General features: G+C 37.6%; 1 protein-coding gene across 1 annotated transcript; it reads left to right on the top strand.

The window, feature by feature from the left end:
• Window positions 1-2523: 2523 nt before the first annotated feature.
• On the top strand, window positions 2524-6924 carry LOC129925309 (uncharacterized). Its single transcript, XM_056024903.1, has one exon. The coding sequence runs from the start codon at window positions 2820-2822 to the stop codon at window positions 6477-6479; it is 3660 nt and encodes a 1219-aa protein (XP_055880878.1). The 5' UTR covers window positions 2524-2819; the 3' UTR covers window positions 6480-6924.
• Window positions 6925-21053: the final 14129 nt, after the last annotated feature.

Genomic DNA, 21053 nt, shown 5'->3' with positions numbered 1-21053 from the left:
TGAGATTCTTGAGATTTCATATATCTCTCGATATGATTTCATATATCTCTCGATATGATTTCATGTTGAGATCCTGCTGATTTTGTGTCTCACTTAGATGATTTCATGTTGTAAATATAGCGATTTTATGTATTATTCAAGATGGTTTCAAAATGCTATTTTTATATGAGGCCAAGCGATTTTACGTTGAAATCCTAGCTATATAAGGTTTAGCTAACAGGATTTCTTATTGTGATATTTTTGATATAACAATGGGGTATATTATTATATTTGTCACTTTTTAAATATATTTATTTAGCTTAATCTAAATTAGTTGTGCAATAAAACTCTGGCTAGGATGCAAAGATACTTTTTATATTGTAGTGCACTGTAAATAAACGCAAATATGGTTTTAGTATAAATATTGTTTGTTCTTATTTCACTTTTTTTGTAAAAACTGGGTTTTAAATAATGAATTTTTTTGAAGACTAAATCTTCTCTTACATATCATTTTAAATGCATAATATACTATACAAGAATTACATAATACAGTTAAGACTACTGCAAAAATACACAGGTAAAAACAGATTTGAAAAGTTGAAATGCGTTTCTTTCAGCCTTTTAATAACAGTAAAAATTAAAATTACAATAAATATTCTCATATAACTTAAAATATACAATTTAAAGTAATCGATTTTCGAGACAAGCAACAGGCTACCACAGAAACTGTTCATACTTCATTTGGTTGTCCTATTTTCTGGCTATTGACATCATGACTATTGTTCTTTGTTGTAGACATATGTGCGAACACATGTATTATGTCCTCACATGCCAATCGATGAAACAGGGATTCTTCCGAAGGCAGACCTCTCGAAGCCTGGAAGCCAAAAAAAAAGAAAAAAAACAGGAAAAATAATGCTAATTTTTTTTTTGTTGGTGCGTTTACTAGCTGACAGATCAGCGTGAATTTTTATTGTTCTAATGTTGTTATGTCCAGCACTATATACTTAAAAACTGGGCTAATCAAGGCAAACAATGTTCCTGGACATCACTCAGTCATCCCGTTGCGGATGAGCCGTGTGTTTGGCGATTCTATCGAAGGCTTTCTCTTGGTCAATGGACATGAGGGCTGCTTTCAAGTTTTGTCTTTACAATAATAGATAATGTCTCGTAAGAAATGGTACAGTTCGTCTATATTTTTGTCGGGCTCACTTCAATACTGGTCTTGTCCTATTCGATAGGTTATAAAGGCCTTAACTCTTTAAAAGAATTGTCAGTGTTTATGGTCAGTATTTAAAAGGGAAATAGGTCTAAAGTAACTAGATGTGTTGTTTTCGTTTTTTTTTGGTAGTAATGTATTTCTAACATGTTGCTGTATATTCTTAGTAGTAGGGGTCCTATTTGAGGGAAAAGTTTTGTAAAATTTGTTGTTTAATCGAGTTTTTAATCAATGCCCATGTCTTAGTTAGTTTGTATTCATTTTTGATTAAGTCTTGTGCTGTGGTTAGGAGGAGTTGGCTTATTAATTCTTTGATTACCGGGTCTTCTAATACATTACTATTTAGATTCCAATGGGGTTCTTTTCTTTTTTTTTCTTCTTTTTTATTACTTTTTTTTACCTAGCTCAAGTAGCACCCCATTGTGGTCTGAAGAATGCAAGGTTTCTATTAAATGTGTAACACCGGCTATTTCAATGTCAGTTGGCGTGTAAATTCGGTCAATTCTGCTTTCCACCCGGTTGTCGGGTTCTTTTTAATGCTTGTCATGGCTTGTTAGGGGTTACTCAAATAATTACAATTAAAAACAATTATTATTAAATACACTTCAACTCCAACTATAAATATCCATGGAAATACAAATAATACTTTAATAGTGAATAAGCACACAATGACATCAACTCAATACATATTAATACAAAACCACCAGTCCAGCAAGCAACTGTCTAACCTTCCTGGACCGGGGACAAGACCTCATTAACTAACACACTCTCTCACACATTCAACGAAGACTAAATCATTCAGCTCATACACAAGACTATTCACTTTCATAACGTGGGGGTACATAAATAAGGGGATATAACTATCATACCAAAATATCAAAGTAACATATGCACTCTCACCATACCTCCACCTGACAGCCCCTCTCTTATGATATGACTGTAATTAAATAACAGTCATTTAAATATATACATATATACTCATACTTATATACATATATACACATATATATATATATATATCTACACACACGTATATATAAATATTTTCAAATAAAGAAAAAGAACACAACAGGAAATTATTAGTGCTCATTTTAGTTATATATCAAAGTGTATCAAAATTTTAGACAAAAAAGAATATGCAAAAAGAATAGAGCAATAACTTAAAATGACACTATTTACAATAAAGAGAAAGAGAGAAAAGAATAAATGAAAAAAAAATATTTGAAAAAAATTGTGGCATAGAGTGTAAAATTACAATTTGAAATAGGCCTAGTCTTTCAAAGTTTATATTCAATATATAAAAACAACAGGAACAAAAGAAAAGATCAACTCACATGTCTTGTGGTGAAATAGTTGCTATTTGTTTATGTTTGTGTAACGTCGTGAGAATGTGTTCACAACATTGATCTAGTGTGCTACTGTCCAAGTCTCTTTCGTCAGTTCATGTGTCGTTCTAGTTTAATAAAGCCTTGTTTTAGGTTAATCTTCAGTGTTCCTTTATTTCTTATTACAATTTATTAAACTAGAAATTTTCAATTCCATGGATCTATGTGCCTCACGTATCTTTTTTGGATTTTCGTTCAACACTATTCTCAGTCTGTAAGTAAAAGTAGTAATACAAATGGAACGTCTATTTAGGCCAAAAGAGCTAGACATAGAGCCTAGCTCGCCATCGGCTGCCGAGAAGTGGCTGCACTGGCTCAGAACATTTGAGAATTTCATCTCCTCAGTCTCTCATTGCGAGATTGACAAAAATAAATTACTGGAAAACTACGTTTCTTCGAGTGTATTTCAGTACATAAGTGAGTGTACAACGTTCGAAGAATCAATCAAAGTTCTACAAAATGTCTACGTGAAGCCTAAAAGCGAAATTTTTGCACGGCACATGATAACTCTTTGTCGACAAGAGAACGGACAAACCGTTGACTCCTTCCTACTTAAGCTTAAAAGTATGGCCAAAGACTGTGACTTCAAAGCTGTCACCGCTGAAGAACACAGAGATATCTTCGTAAGAGACGCCTTCATTACTGGACTGGCTTCAAACAGCATAAGGCTGCGACTCTTAGAGAAATCTACTCTAACTCTACAGTGCGCCTATGAAGAGGCAAGACAACTTGAATATGCCCATAACCATGCCATGGCGTATAACATCCACTCTGAAACTCCCTGTGGAGCTAGCGCCGACGAGGAGAGCCTTTCTCCAATGACAAAAGTAGAACACGAGGTGAGTGCGGCGACTAGTAAAAGATGTTTCTTTTGTGGAAACAGCCCACATCAACGCTTTAGATGTCCGGCCCGTGACGCTACATGCAACTTGTGCGGTAAGAGGGGCCATTTCCAGAAAGTCTGTAAATCGACCAGACAGACACTCAAATCTACAACCTCAGCCATAGTGAAAGCAGATGATGACACGTCTCGGACTACAACCGTTGGATCTTCCTGGGCATCGACACCAGCGTCCGGTCTTACTAAATCTACTATTTCAATACTCGTCAATGGAGTACCATTGAAGGCTCTCGTAGATACGGGGAGCAGTGAAAGCTATATATCTTCTTCAATTGCTAAAAGGTACAAATGGAAATTAGAAACGTCCAGAAACAGAATCTACATGGCCTCTACACATCTTTCTCGCACTACTCACGGCCATATTTTCGCTAAAATAAAGTACAAAGATGAACAATATGAAAGTGTTAAGCTCTCACTACTAGATGGACTAGTATCTGATGTAATCTTAGGGCTAGATTTCATCAGCCAGCACGAAAAACTGATGATCCCATTTGATGGAAAACGAAGCACTCTCCAGGTCTGTACGCTGAAAGCTGCACGAGTTGAAGCCCCTCGCCTCTTCGCTAATCTGGCTCCTAACTGCCATCCCATAGCCACTAAATCTAGAAAATATTCTATGCCTGACTCCAAATTCATTCAAACTGAAATCAAGAGACTTCTATCTGACAAAATTATTGAGCCTTCCACGTCCCCGTGGCGAGCCCAGATAATTGTAACAACGAATGAAAGGCACAAAAAGAGAATGGTTATCGATTATAGCCAAACCATCAATCGATTCACTTACCTCGACGCGTATCCCGTGCCAAAAGTGGATGAACTGGTGCAGGAAATATCTAAATACTCAATGTACAGTACATTTGACCTCAAAAGCGCTTACCACCAGATACCTATCAGGGATGATGAAAAGCAGTACACGGCGTTCGAGGCTGGCGGAAAGCTTTATCAGTTTTGCCGCATTCCTTTTGGAGTGACAAACGGAGTCGCCGCATTTCAAAGGACGATCAACACAATAATTGAGGAGGCAGGGCTACAGGACACGTTCGCTTACGTGGATAACGTTACCATCTGCGGACTTGACTCCATTAGCCACGACCAGAATCTACAGAGATTTCTCAATGCCGCTAAAAAGTACGGTATCACCTTCAACAATGATAAAAGTGCTATTGCGACTAATAAAGTATGCCTCCTAGGCTACGAAATCTCACAAGGGCAATTAAGACCAGACCCCGAAAGATTTCAAGCATTGAGAAACCTACCTCCACCACAAGACATGAAATCACAAAAGCGGGTGATTGGACTACTGTCCTATTATTCTCAATGGATCCCGAATTTCTCCAGCAAGATCCATTTATTGGTGAACAACAAAGCCTTTCCTCCCCCTGAACAAGTACAACAAGCTTTTAAACAGCTAAAACACGAACTTGAAAACGCTGCTGTGTCGACGATAGACTACAATCGACCACTAACAGTCGAAACAGATGCCTCTGACATCGCGATTGCCGCCACTCTTAATCAAGACGGCCGTCCTGTCGCCTTCTTTTCAAGAACACTCACTAATAGTGAACGCAGGCACTCAGCAGTGGAAAAGGAAGCATACGCTATCGTAGAAGCCCTGAGAAAATGGCAACATTACCTTATCAGTAGACCCTTCACATTGGTTACAGATCAACGCTCAGTGACTTTTATGTTTGACCAGCAGAACAAGGGCAAGATCAAAAACGAAAAGATTCAAAGATGGCGACTGGAGCTTAGTTGTTTCCAATATGACGTCGTATATCGACCCGTGAAACAAAACGTTGCGGCGGATACCTTTTCAAGGAACCACTTTGCGTCAGCAATGACTGGAGAAGACCTCAAATTGTTACACAACAACCTCTGTCACCCAGGGGTCACGAGACTCCTCCATTTCGTTCGGACTAAGAACTTACCTTTTTCCTGCGAGGACGTCCGCAAAGTGGTAAACCAATGTAAAACTTGCGCTGAACTGAAGCCTAGATTCTTCAAACAGTTTTCAGGCACCCTCATCAAAGCTACCCAACCATTTCAGAGAGTAAGCATTGATTTTAAGGGGCCACTCCCATCTGCTACTCACAATAAATACTTATTAACAATGGTGGATGAGTACTCACGCTTCCCATTTGCCTACCCATGTCCCGATATGTCCTCATCCACTGTCATAAAGTGTTTAAATCAGCTGTTTTCCTTTGTTGGGATGCCAGAGTACGTCCATTCTGACAGAGGTACGTCCTTTATGTCGAGGGAGGTGCAATCCTTTCTGCACGAGAGGGGAATAGCTACAAGTAGAACAACCGCCTTTAATCCTTCAGGCAACGGACAAATTGAACGACTAAACAAAACTCTATGGAACGCTGTTACTTTAGCACTGAAAGACCTCGATCTCCCGATCTCGAGATGGGAGCTTGTCTTGAACCAGGCCCTATACTCGATTAGATCATTACTATCTACGGCAACAAACGAAACTCCACATGAGAGAGTTTTCCGGTTCAACCGGAAATCCTCCTTCGGGATATCTATCCCCACTTGGCTATCTAGCCCAGGTAGAGTGTTGCTGAGAAGAGAGAACCTATCTTCAAAGTATGATCCTCTCACGGAGGAAGTCGAATTGCTGATGTGCAACCCCCAATATGCTGTCGTACGGTTGCCCAGCGGTAAAGAGGAGACGGTCTCTCTAAGACGCTTGGCTCCCACCCCCTCCCCATCCACAACAACAAGTGAACCTTCGTTCTTCCCTCAGGGTGAGGATAATGAATATCCTCCAGAAACTCAAAACACGGAAGTACCAGTCAACACCCCTACGGTGATACAAGAAAGGAAAGAACCCCTGGTAGGCTCTGAGGACCTCCGAGCGCTTCCTCTTGAAAATACCCCACTTGACGCTCAGGAACTCACTAGTGACTCCCAAACTGTAGAACAGGATAGTCAACCCCGTTACAACTTGAGAGAGAGAAGAACCAGACCGAACTATAGAGTCTAGAGTTGTTCCTTTATTGCACTACCTATGTTCTACATAAACTGGCATTGTTTATCTCTTGCTACTGATACTAGAGTTTACTTTTCACTTACTTACGTGCATGTTTACTTACTACACTATTGGTTAATATTTAAAACAGAAACTAGTAATTGTTTATAAGTCATACAACAGATACTGGTTTTTAGGTTTCTTTGCATCACCATTCACTATTGTTTACAAGAGAAATTAATATTTCGACACTATTTATTGATCTATTGTATTACAGGCACTGGCATTCTCTTTTATTTATGCTATTGGCCTACTATATTACTATACTTGCTATTTTAATTCTAGGCGGGGTGAATGTGGTGAAATAGTTGCTATTTGTTTATGTTTGTGTAACGTCGTGAGAATGTGTTCACAACATTGATCTAGTGTGCTACTGTCCAAGTCTCTTTCGTCAGTTCATGTGCCGTTCTAGTTTAATAAAGCCTTGTTTTAGGTTAATCTTCAGTGTTCCTTTATTTCTTATTACATGTCTATATCAATAATATACGAGAATACAGTTAAAGCGGTTTCTCATTATATTGGAAACAAATGCTAACAATTACAATCATGTATAATTGCTAGGTTCGCCTTGACAGTGTATTAACTAGGAATTAGTTGCAGCCTTCAATGTGACAGTATTGAAGACAATGGTCTGTGGTCTCTTAGCTTCTTACCCTCAATCCCTATCATGTGGGCCTGTTCTATTATTACATCGATGGACCGAGGTTTAAAATCGTCCATGGTAACCTCAATAATTAATAAATATTGCTGAATTTATACGTTTAAAATGAACTAATAGAGGTTAAGTTAAAAAGTAACATTATTCTAGTTACATACAACACAAAAAATAATTTTCGCCCTCTATCTTCATTATTGACAAAATAATGCACGATTCGACCCTGAATGCCCGATACAACAGAAACTAAAAGAAAACTTAGCTTATCTGTGCTCTGTCTGATGCCAGGGAAGGGATGACAACTCTTTCCACACGACGGTGTTAAATCCCAGTTGAGAATGTAGAATCGCTTTTCAGCCTTCTTGTAAACGCTTTATTGCTCACAGCAGAAATAGAGAATGAAACAAATACAAAACAAAATTATTTAAACATCGATATAATACTAATAGTAATAATACTTTGATCATAAAAAATGATTATCTAGTCAGGTTGTACGATAATAATCCAAAAAGATACCAGATATACAAATAATCCAATCAGTTCAATGCGCGACGATCTATGAATTCCATAGGTAAGATACAGTGATACAGGCACTTGCTATTTCTTTGGCGTACAACAATGACCAAGAGGGTGCCGATGTGCACAATTCCTGTATAATCCAACTTCAAAGTAACAAAGGTAGACAATCCAAGAGTACTTCAGTAGTAGCATTCATGTAAAATAATCTAATAGTGAGAAGATGACCTCAGCTCATATAATCCAAAATTTATATAAAGTCGCTGAAAAAAACGACTACAATGACCATAAGTGGAGAGGTCTACACAAAGAGCATTCTCCTACACGCGTGCTGTTTGGTCAGCGATCGTGTACGATCGTGTCACTAGAGTGGTGACGAACACTTAACGTAGAAACAATGTCTCAGCCGTCTTCAAACAACGTCTTAAATAAGGTAAGGCGCCGATATTTTCACCCACATATATAGTATCATGGTCGTCTGCAGTCTTCAATTTCACCCTCACCGATGTAAGATTGTCTCTTCAGATGGTGATGTCACGCCGTGCTCAATGTCTAGACGTCAACAAACAATGTGCAGTAATGCATTGAACTCGATATACAAGAAGAAACTATTAGTCCAAATTGGTCAATGACAAATGACAATTTAGGTTCAACTAATACAGTTCCAGTAGAAATTTAAACGTTACTTTAATGGGATGTCAGTTTATATAGAGTTTAATTTATATATATATATATATATATCTTCTAGCTAAATGTATTAGTAGGTACACAAATAAAAACACTGCAAAGAACTTGACGACTAAACTTTCAGTTTCATATAACTTTAATGACTATTAACTCTAACAATTCGTCACTGTAACATGTAGCGTAGAAGTCTGTACAATATCTGTCAGTTTACAGTTAGCTATACTTCGTTGCAATTCATCTCTTCACTTCGTTGCAATTCATCTCTTCTCTACTTGCATCGAGCCGTATTCGACAGAACAGACCAACGACACACTTCCCAGTGTCGCTCCAGGTCTCCCAAAGCTGAACCAAGTCGTACTCAAGTCTACCACATCAGAGCCGCACACGTCTTACATCGACTGTATCCAGGGGCGGACTGGGTATCAAAATCGGCCCGGGCATTACCATATAAACCGGCCCACTAATGTCATGTCATATTTTTTCGGTGTATGTGTGTGTGTGGGGATTTTAAACCTCTCCGCAATTTATATATAAATATATATATATATATTAGTGTGTGTCTATATGTAATTAATCTTCATTACATTCTTATCTTTCATTCTTCCAAAGTTTTATCTACCCTAGAATACTCTCTTCCTATAATTAGTGAAAGGCAGTATACACCGACCAGGGACAGCCAGAGAGCGCTGTAAGCTCCCCCAGTGGGGTCGGGGCAAAGCCCCGGATCCAAGCATTATTTCCGTTATTTTAAGTTTTAAAAAATGCATATTTTGAGGTATCTACAGTGCAATTAGCCTGCTACTCTTCCGCTAAAAAAATTAAAAACTAAATCTTCTATTCAGTGGAGTCTAGCGACTGGTAGAAAAAGGTAAAATGCTTTAGTTTTTGTATTGGAGGTGGTGGGGGAGAGGGAAACCACAAAACACCTTTTTGGCTAAGCTCATGAAATTTGGTGACTGTAGTTTGCTTCAGTTGGCTGCACTGGGGAAGTAAGTAAAGTTTCCCTTTCAGACAATGAGATCTGAGGCCGGTGATGGTTTGAACTCCTCCCCTCTCGGCTATGCCCATGTGTTTTATCATAGGTGTAAGCCTAATTCTATTCAAAATATATAAAGTTTGATAACGCATCGAAAACTGGATGTATGCTTTCGTAGGCTTACATAATGTATTCTATTTATACATGTATGTAGTCTGAAAACTATAAACACTACAATAGCAGCCTTAATGAGTTTCAAACTTTTTGGTATTACTTATAGATTACAGACGTTTCTTCAAAAAAATAAAAATAATTAGGTCCTACGCATTTCACGTGTCAATCTAGTCATGCATATAGATCTGCGACTTAAAATATGCTAAGTCATTATTTTTCCTGGCTGACTCAGGCAACCCATTCCTTTAAAGTGGTATCACCACAAATACAAAACTAGGGGTCTATCGAGCCGTCGTCCTCCCTACATTGCTCTATGACTCAGAAACATGGATAGTGTACAGTTAACATGCAAAGAAACTGAATCACTACCACGACAAGTCTGTGAAAAATACTGAATGTCAAATGGCAAGACAAAATACCAGATACTGAAGTCCTTCAAAGAGCGGGTCTGCAAAGCATCCACACAATCCTGATGCAGTCCCAGCTGCGATGGGCAGGACACGTATGCAGAATGGAAGACCACCGCATCCCTAAACGACTCTTGTATAGCCAACTAAGCGAAGGAAAGCGCTCGCAAGGTTGCAAGGTTGTCAAGAAAGCGCTTCAGGGACACCATCAAAGCTTCTCTGAAGGCGTTCAGCATAGACCCAGCCACCTGGGAGACAGAGGCACATAACAGAGCATCATGACGTCGCGCTGTGAAAACCGGCGCACAGGTTGCTGAGGAAAAGAGAACAAAGCTGGCAGAAGAAAAACGCCAGAGAAGAAAAGCAAGGCCAATGACACAAGCTCCAGCTGGAATAATCTGCCTAGTGTGTGGCCAAACATTCCGGGCTCACATAGGTTTCACCAGCCACACGAGGAGACATAAAACCCCAGTGCAAAGCCCTCAGCCCCCTGGATGACAAGGTGGTCATAATCGAACTACGATGGACGAACTATATATATTCCTTTACAAGATAAAAGAAAGCAGAACGGTTAGAGAGGTACTTCTAAATGTGAAAAGCTCTTGCTTCGTCCTAGTACATTCTCAAAAACGTGATTTGTATATGAATATATTATTTAAAATATAAATGATTCTAAATCTCCTTTCATTAAATATCGGATGTGACAGCGCTATATAAATTATTGTAATAATTTTCATCATCAATGACTTCATACTAAGCATAAGTTTGCCATTAATCATATAATCATATCGGTACAAATATCAATTTCGATCTAGATTTATGTTTTAATTAAATAATTCTTTTTTTTTGTAAGCCTTAAGTGTAGTAAATTTAGATCTATGTTATTACAAATAAACAACAAGAAACTTACTTTTTTCTCTTCAAATCGCAGAAACTAGAATTTTATACGGTTATACCCATATTGAGCTATGATAAGTTTGCAGTTTCGCGGCTGTGTGTATGTGTTTAAGTTAACTTCTATTAAGTTTTGTTAACGAGCTAATTGTCTCCCCTTTTGCCGCGTTATATCAATGTTTTCTAACTTAACCTCTCCCATCCCTCTTTTTCGTTAACTTTCATGGAACCATCAAAAGACGGGTGAGGGAAGGAGTAAAACAAAAATTAGAGTGCCATCAAAGGCCCATGCCGACCAGCAAAATGATCAGGCCAAACACAGTCTCGAAGACATCAAAGTAGTGTTGAAGGCCAAGCCGCTCGTGCATAGCAGAAAGTACGGTCTAACGTTTTACAAATGATAACACGTACAGTGTATAGTGTAATTCTTAAATTTTATTCTTGTTGAATTTCAAACAAAATTAATGGTAATAATAATTTAAAAAAAAAACAAGAAGAAAACGTGTTCGGGCCTTTGTGTCTTGCTGCTGTCACTTTTTTAAAAAGTTGTCTGCATTTAATTTGTTTTCTTTGGTCGCGACCAGACCGGCCCATTTGGTACCGGCCCACCGGGCATTTGCCCGTTTGCCCATATAGCCAGTCCGCCCCTGACTGTATCGACTGTAACGGCTCAAGTCCACTGTAGTTCGCTTTATAGACTTTAGCGACAGTAGTCCACTCCAGTTAACTCTTCCCTAGTTAACTTGCATCGAGTAGTACACATTTCTCTTCTACTAGAGCCGCACACGTCTTACATCGTCTGTATCGACTGTAACGGCTCACTCACGACTGACTTTCACATTAACTCTCTGGCTTATATAGAGTCCCTAATCGCTCCTCCAAAGTTGCACAAACACTGCTAGTATCATCTGGAACAACACGTGAGGAAACGTCACATCCTGTCTTTCTTTATGCATGTAGATTCCAGAAAACACCAGCTGCAGTGTCATCTTGCCGGGGTCACAAGTAGTGACCTCTATCTGTCACTTGACATTTAGCTAGTAACCTCTGGAACAACACGTAAGGACACGTCACATCCTGTCTTTGTTGATACACGTACATTCCAGAGAACACTGGCTGCCATGTCATTTCGCCGGGGTCACACGTTGACCTCTACCTATCACTGTTCATTTGTAACAATATTATATATATATATAGGCGTTGTCTACGTTAACGTAATACAATAGATTCATTCGTGTTGACTGAAAAGTAGTAGATATAGAATAGCTCAGGCTTACATTAGACTGTTTGTATAGTCGCCTTTAGTGACTTCATCTTGTAGAGAGAAAAAAATATAGTTCCTCCGTGTTCTGTTGTGTTTCAAAATGTAAACGATTATTAGGTGACAAACAAATAATACAGAGGGTCTTGAATCCAACTTTAGTAGACAAATGACAGGTACAATAGTTACTGTCCCTGATCGGACGAAGCTCCCAAATGTATTTTCTTAACTGGCTGATCGAAGTGATGAATGACAGATGACAGGTACAACAGACACGTTACCTGACCGGACGAAGCCCCCAAATGTCGGGCTCTATTCTTTGCTTGTCTTGGCTCATAAGGTTTTTTAAAAATGATTACAAATAGTCGACCCACGGCGGAGCATACGCCGTTATTTTGCAGGGCCGGCCTTTGACCAATGCAACCTATGCGACCGCAGTGGGCCCCGCACTTTCAAAGGACCCGCGCTATTTCAAGGAATAAATTATTAAACCATTTTATATCTTATAAAAGTATTCCCGCAGCCTTCTGTCGATTTACCAGGAGCTCCTGGAAATCTCCTGAAATTGCAACATATACAAAAAAGTCACGGAAATCTCCGAAAATTATTAAAATCTTATGAGAACTAAAAAAAATTTCCTGAAATATATAGACAAAAACTGTCATTTTGGGGTCACTGCAACTTATGCGAACGCAGTGGGCCCCCGCACTTTCTTAGAACCCGCACTCTCATAGGACCCGCACTTTCATAGGACCAGCGCTAATTCAAGGTGTATAAATTATTAAATTAAATCATTTTATAACTTAAAAAACAGATTTCCCGCGGCCTCGTCCATTTCACAGGAGGTTCTGGAAATCTCCTGAAATTGCAAAATATACGAAAAAGTCATGGAAATATCCGGAAATTATTAAAATCTTTTGAAAACTCATACAAATCTCCTGAAATATATAGACGAAAATTGTCATTTTGGGGTGTCATTCTATATGGAAAACGCCACTCCTACGAGCGTTAAAAAAAGAACAAAAAACGGCATTATGCAATACCCGCAATTGTGGAATCTAGTGAAAGAAGCTTTTCGCGCCTCAAACTAATGAAGAATTACTTGAGATCAACAATTCTCGTAGATAGATTGAAACATTTTGTAATTTTTGCTATTGAGCGTGATCTATGTAGGAAATAGATGTACTGTGTGACTTCGCTACATGCAATAACGTAGTAAAGGATGAATAAAATGCAAAGAAGAATTTATTTTCTAATACAAACTCTTTATTTTCACTTATTATCCGTATCCATACCCAAACTTGGCCCCACGAAATCCGTTTAGCATAGGGCTTTACAATGGTTAAGTCCGGTTCTGCTATTTAGTGACGGATGAATACTACTTGCTCCTCGCCCCTCTTTTTTTTTTCGCCTCTTAAATTTCCTAGGATAACTCTTTCCGTCCGAGTTGCAAAAATAGAAGAGTGATCTTTCCATGGTGTCTAAGCTCTTGAGCGTGCTCTGTCGCTTCGATAGTTACTACAGAGTAGATTACCCCCCCCCCCTTTTTTTTTTAACTTGAGGTAGAAATAAAAAAAAAGTGATATTTCTTGGTTACAACGGTCCGGCCCTGCTACTTTGTGACTACGTTTCTCTCCCCCCCCCCACTTGTTTTCTCGTGGACTGTCCGCATAAATAAGAAAGTGATCTTTCCTTTACTTCTTCTCGTTTAAACTGTTGAGGGATACGCCGCTATTTTGCATGGTCGGTCTTAGGCCACTGCAACCTAAGCGACCGCAGTGGGCCCCCACTTTCAAAGGATCCGCACTTTCATAGGACCCGCTCTAATTCAAGGTGTATACATTTTTAATTAAACCATTTTATAACTTAAAACAGATTTCCCGCGCCCTCCTGTCGATTTACCAGTAACTCCTGGAATTCTCCCGAAATCGCAAAATATCCGAAAAAGTCCTTAAAATATACGGAAATATATACGAAAAAATTATCATTTTGGGGTGTCATTCAATATGGAAAACAATTCTCAAAGATAGATTGAAACATTTGGTAAGTCTTGCTATTGAGCGTGGTCTATGTAGGAAACAGAATTATTATGATAACACTGTATGACTTTGCTACACGCAAGGCTGGTAATGTAATTCTGTACGTAGTAAAGAAGGAATAAAATGCATAGACGAATGTATTTTCCAATACAAACTCTTAAATTTCTCTTTTTATCCGCTGCCCTACCCAAACTAGGTCCCGCGAAATCCGTTTCGCATAGGGTCCCACAATGGTTAAGTCCGGCCCTGCTATTTACATATAGTAGATTATTTAGATTAGTTCCTAGTCCAAACCTCCCACAAGACAAAGGGGGATGGGAGCGGCAGGTTTTGATACATTTAAACGACAGTCAAGCGCGCAGCCAGTCATCCATAGTGTGAATACTACTCTTGTTTTCTCGTGGACAGAAATACTTCTTACTACTCGACAAACTCTTGAGGGAAGAAGAGAATTATATAAATAGATATTAGTAGAATAACATTATTTTCATTGTTTTAAAAATTAAAATATCGAAGTCGTCTCATCTTCTAATAGTACTTTGTCATGTGTAGACCGTTCTTTGCGAGAGAAAAAAATTCAAAACATCTCAGCTAGAATGAGCCTTCTTGATTTTTTGTCTCAGAATGGTCGAATTTCTACCGACTATTACAATTCATTATAGTAACGACATTTGTGTGAAAAAAAGATCCGCGAAAGAGACGTCTTACTTAACACTAAGAATATTTTTTAAAAAGATCACGTCCATTACAGACGCCTGTGCGCAATATGTAGGCCTACCTAAAATGTCTCTCGTATAATACTATTGGCCAGAGTCAGGGCCGTCCATAGGGCACAGCAACCTATGCGGCCGCATTGGGCCTTGCACTTTTATTAGCCTCGCGCTAACACTAGTTGCAAATTATTAAATTAAACCATTATAATTTATAATAGGATTTCCGTAGTCTCCTGATTTCACAGGAGCAAATGGAAATCTCCTGAAATTATTAAATTATCCTGAAAACTTATAAAAATGTCTCGAAAAATTGACAAAATTGTCATTTTGGGGTGGAAAAACGCCAATCCTAGTCGCGTTAAAAAAAACGGCATTGTCAACTTTCATTTAATAAAAATAATAAAGCCAATTTAAACCAAAACAGGAAGTCACAATACTTAATTTATTGTAATAGTCAGTGGCATTTAAATATAGGTATAAATCTATCTCGATCTCTTAAAAAAAAAAAGCGACATTTTGATAGTCTATAGTAAATCTTAAAAAAAACAGATGGGAATGTTGGAAAACTACCTTCTATTGTAGATGGCTCGTAATTTAATCTGATCGTGATTTTGCACTTACTAAAATATTGAATAAAATGCAATGACGAATTAAAAAAAAAAAAAAAAATTCTTAATTTTCACTTATTATCCTTTTCTCTTCCCAGACTAGGCTCCAAGCAATCTGTTTCACATAGGGCCCCTCCATGGCCAGAGTTGCCTCTTTATTATTTGACTTCATATGACCCTAGACTTTTTTCTTATTAGGATGAATAGTACGTTCTGAAAAACATCAATGTTGGCCTTTTTTATGTTCTCTCTTCTTACTGCGAAAAAAAGGCATTGTAGACGCCTAGAAAAAGAATTTCTGAAATTGAAAACGCCAGAATACGCTTAGCCCCGGGACCAGCCCGGAATCAAACCCTTTTCCGACTTGAGCAGAAACCTTTCCGCTTCTTCAATTCTATCTTCAGAAAAAAGCTTTTCAAATTTTAAAAATAATGTAGGCAATACTATATTAAAAAATGACTCGTAATTAAATGTCTTTACTTAAATTTGGATTCTATACGCAGTTTAATTAATATAAATAAATAAATATATCTAAAAATTGTGTTATAATTAAGACCAATTTTCTTTTCTTGTTCATTACACTCTTTAAAAAAATGCAAAGTTAAAATTGAGAATAAAACATCTTAGAGAGCATGAGAATACGACAACGATGCGAATATGAAAAGAAAAAAAGAATGGTCTACAAAATGGATTTTTATCAAAGAGCGTTTTTGGTACAGTGTCCAGCTCAGTCTTAATAATTATTTTTCTAAGAAAAAGGGGGGCGCATTTTGAAATTTTTCGCTTCGGCTCTGGTTATGTACGAAACCCTCTTTCAAGCTGTAAGGGAAGTCAACCGCCCAAAAAAAAAAGGAACATTGATCTTTCCTGTCTTAAAAAAGTAATGATCTTTAGTTTTCAAAGTTTAGAAATAATAAAATACCATTTTACGGAATTAAAGTGGGCTATTAATTCACACAACTATATATTCACAAAAATCTATAAAATAAAGATATTTCCTCTTTGTTTCCGATGAGCTGATGCTCCGAAAATCCTAGACTCTAGATCGAAATAATTCAAATCTGTTGATTGCAATCATTTTATGTGCATTTAAATAGATTGATAACCTAGATCTTCTTAAATTTTGTATCTAAAAATTGTAAAATAATAATTATGAGACGATAGAGCTCTTTTTTTCGATGTTCAATTATTAGATCTAGGTCTAAACATTAAAATATATGTTACATAGTTGTTGCTTTTTTTAAAACTTTACCTATCCTTTAGTCTGTTGGACCGTTGGGGCACCATGCAAACTTTGTTGACCGTCTTTCTCCATTCCTCTCTGTCTTTTACCTTAGATAGAACCTCTTTCAATGGCAGGCCCGTCCATTCTATAATGATGTCTTCCCATCGCTTTCTCCGCCTGTCTCTTCTTCTTTCCCGAAGCCCTTGTAATATGGCCATAGATTTTCAGTTTGCTTTTTTTTTAATTAGGATAGTTAGCAGGTGATCGTGGGAATACAATCGCTGCAGTAACCCTGTCTCTAATCTCTTGATTTGTTTTTACATAGTTTAGGGTTGAAATAAACTTCTTGTTTCAGCTTTTTTGAAGTTTTTCACGATTGTTTTGTGTCGTGTTAGAGATATCTAAGTCCAGTCTAGCTATAATATATGTCTAAGGCCATAAACTAATAAGTGACAATAAAAGAAATAGATATTAGGGACTTTTACTAAATTCAACTTCCATTTTTGCTCATATAGAACGAATGTCGCAATTTCTTTAGGTATTTTTACATTGCTTTTACCTAAACGAAAATTTTCAGTAAATTTGTTTGTTTGTTTGAATTTGTTTATTTCGATTGACACTTCTAGCGTTTGTTTACTTTTGTGAATTCACGTTAGATTGTGTACTGACCATATTTAGTGCTTTGATCTTTACTATGTGTGTAGTTATTTTCGTCATTCAGTGTAATAAAGCTTTAGATGTTAACATGGTTTTATTTATATTAAAGTACGACAATTTATTACACAGAATCTGCGAAGTGTGGTGTTGATTCTAAACATGAGTAGACTGTTAAGAACGGAAAGGTTTGATGTTGAGCCTACCACACCACAAGCATCAGAAAAGTGGATACATTGTTATGAAACCTTTAAAAAAGTCTTTGTCTGTTGGTTCCATAGAAAACATTGAAAACAAGAAGCTATTAATAAATTACATTTTTCCATCCGTGTACTAGATGATAAGTGACAAAGAAACGTATGAAGATGCAATTCAGTCACTATATAACATCTACATTCAGCCTAAGAATGAAGTATTCGCAAGGCACAAGTTAGCCATGTGTAGACAGTAACAGGGTCAAAGTATTGACGCCTTTCTTCCAAAAACTCAGCAGCCTATCCAAGGACTACAGCTTCAAAGCCGAAACAGCTAAGCAACATCGTGATGAGTCCATACGTGATGAGTTCATCACAGGAATTGCCTCCAACAGTATTAGAAAAAGTCTCATAGAGGAAACAGATTTAAAGTTGAAGGATGCGTTAGAATACTTGAACACACCTATCAATATTCGTTGTTGTACGAGTCACAGCCAGAAACCACTTGTTGGGTAATACAAATGCTGTAAGAGAACACCCTGCTTATTCTGTCGCGCTCCCAAGTTGCCTGATCAACGAGCCTCGATAAATTCGACTCAAACAAAACAAGAGGTAAGCGCTATATCTAGCAAGTGTTAATTCTGCGGCAGATGAAGTCATCCTTGTAATGAATGCCCCCGCAAGTGACGCCACATGTAATCTGTGTGGCAAGAAGGGACATTTTCAAAGATCTTGCAAGTCAAGAAAATCTACAGCCTTTCTCCTTGCTACTTTGCATTCTTTGGGACTAGGAAAATCAACTTACTATATTCTTCTCAAGGGGGTCCCACTTAAAGATAGACACTGAAAGTTGTAAGAGCTATGTATCAGCATGAGTTGCCAGAAGTCACAAATGGCCGACAAAAACCTCGAAGGACAGACTATTTATGGCTTCAACTCACTTGTCTCGAGTTACTGAAGGCCATATCTTTGCTACCATTCGACTCAAAAATTAAACATATACAAATATTAAACTATCACTTTCAGATGGATTGTGTTCAGATGTAATTCTAGGCTGAGATTCCTTTTAGTGGAAAGAGACCACCTGTGAGTGGTAATTCTTAGACCAGCTAAAGTAGAGGCCCCTAGTCTTTTTGGTAACTTATCTTCAAACTGCACTCCAGTGGCAACTAAGTCGCGCAGACACTCATTACAGGACAATAATTTTATTAATGCTAAGATTTAGAGACTACTAAAAAAAACCTTAATAAAACCTTCAAAAGTTCAAATTAGCAGCCAATGAGCGACACAGACGACGAATGGTTATTCATTATAGCCAGTCGATCAACAGATTTACTCTGTTAGACGCCTACCCCATGCAAAGAATGAATGAATTAGCAGAGAAGATAGCACAATATTCTGTCTTCAGCACACTTAAGAATGCCTATCATCAGATCACGATTAAAGAAGAAGAAAGGCGATTTATAGCTTTCGAGGCTGGGGGTAGACTTTACCAGTTTCGAAGAAATCCATTTGGAGTTACAAATGGAGTGGATTGTTTCCAGCGAACTGTAGATAAATAATAATATAAACGAGTAACTAGAAAATACATTCGCTTAAATGGACAATGTGACATAATGCCAAATCTCATGATAGAAACCTGCAGAGATTCTTCAAAGTAGCTCAGAAGTATTGTATAACCTTCAATTAAGCTAAAAGTGAGATTGGAACACATAGCGTCAGACTGCTGGGGTACGAAATATCTAAGGTCAGCTCGAGCCTGACCCAGAATAATTCAGAGCCTTTCCGGAATTAAATGCTCCGTCGAATCTGCGAGAACAGAAACGAATAGTGGGCCTGCTGAATTCCTAATGTATCAGACAAAATCAGCTTGTTACCTAGAAATGAACGATTTTCTGTCCCTAAGGAAGTCAAACAAGCATTCCAGGACCTAAAGGATGAGCTTGAGAAATCCGCTGTTTACACCATAGATCACAATCGCCAGCAAGCAGTTGAGACAGATGCTTCTGACATAGGTATAGCAGCTACACTTAACCAAGATGGCCTGCCTGTGGCCTTCTTTTCCCGGTGTTATTGTACGATTAGGAATTAATTATTTGTTTCAGAAATAGAGGGAAGGTTTTACCTAGCGACGGTGACGTGATATTTTAAAAAGTAAGAACGAAATAGAGGATTTGAATTAGAGATTGACCATAGACATATATACTATATCTAGACTGAACATGGAGACTTTTTAACACTACAAAAAATGTCGTGAAAAATGTTTTAAAAGTTGGATCAAGGCGTTGTTTTGTAAAGTAGTTAAAGGAAGTAATGTTGTTGTTTTTTTCAACCCTAACCTATGTAACATATAATTTAATTTTTAGATCTAGATCTAGTAATTGAACATCAAAAATAAGAGTACTCTCGTCTCATAATTATTATTTTGCAATTTTTAGATACATAATCTAGAAAGATCTGGGTAACCAATCTATTAAAATGTACATAAGATGATTTAAATCAACATGAATTATTTCCATCTAGGATTTTTTAAACATTATCTCAATGGAAACAAACAGGAAATGGCTTTGTTTCATATATTTGCCTGAATATCCGAGAAATGATTTTGCATTATTTCTAAACTTTGAAACTAAAGATCATTACTTTTCTAAGGCAGAAAAGATTGACTGGGGCGACTGGAGCCTGAAAAAAAGAGTTTATGTACATAAAAATCTATATATAGATTGGTCTGTGAATCGATCAGTCGCGGATAATTGAACTATTGCTTTTGGACCAGCTTTATAAGCATCTCGATATACCCAAAACATATGCACGAGTCCTCTTCGTAGATTTCTCCTCTGCTTTCAATACCATACAGCCACATCTAATGATAAACAAACTGAGTAAATTAAATGTAAGCCCTTACTTACAAGCATGGGTTCTAAACTTTTTAACCCAACGGCCCCAATATGTTAAAGTAAACAACACCAAATCGTCACCTCGAGTACTATGTACGGGTGGTCCACAAGGTTGTAGGTTGTGTACTTTCTCCTGTACTATACACTCTTTACACTAATGACATAAGAAGCATCTATGACTCCGTTAAACTCATTAAATTTGCTGATGATCCTGCCATTGTCGGTCTTATTTCAGGAGACGAAACTCAGTATCGAAGCTCGATAGAAGAGTTTACAAACTGGTGCACCGACAACTTTCTAGAACTGAATGTTACAAAAACTAAAGAACTTATAATAGATTTCAGAAAGAAAAAACAAACTATACGTGAACTGCAAATAAACACTACATCTATAGAACTAGTAAAGGCATATAAATATCTAGGCGTTATCATCAACAACAAGCTTTCATGTGAAGACCACCTTGAAACTCTAACAAAGAAAACAGCCCAGCGACTCTTTTTTCTATACAAACTCAATAGCTTTAAACTAAACAAGAAGATCCTTGAGACTTTTCACGGCGCAACTATACAAAACCTGCTAACATACGGAATAACTTGTTGGCAAGGCAACGTCTCATCTAAACTGTTGCG

This window comes from Biomphalaria glabrata, chromosome 3, assembly GCF_947242115.1.
Source record: "Biomphalaria glabrata chromosome 3, xgBioGlab47.1, whole genome shotgun sequence".
NCBI classification, from domain to species: Eukaryota; Metazoa; Mollusca; class Gastropoda; family Planorbidae; genus Biomphalaria; species Biomphalaria glabrata.
Note: the sequence above shows the minus strand (reverse complement) of the source record. Positions and strands in the feature narration are given on the sequence as shown.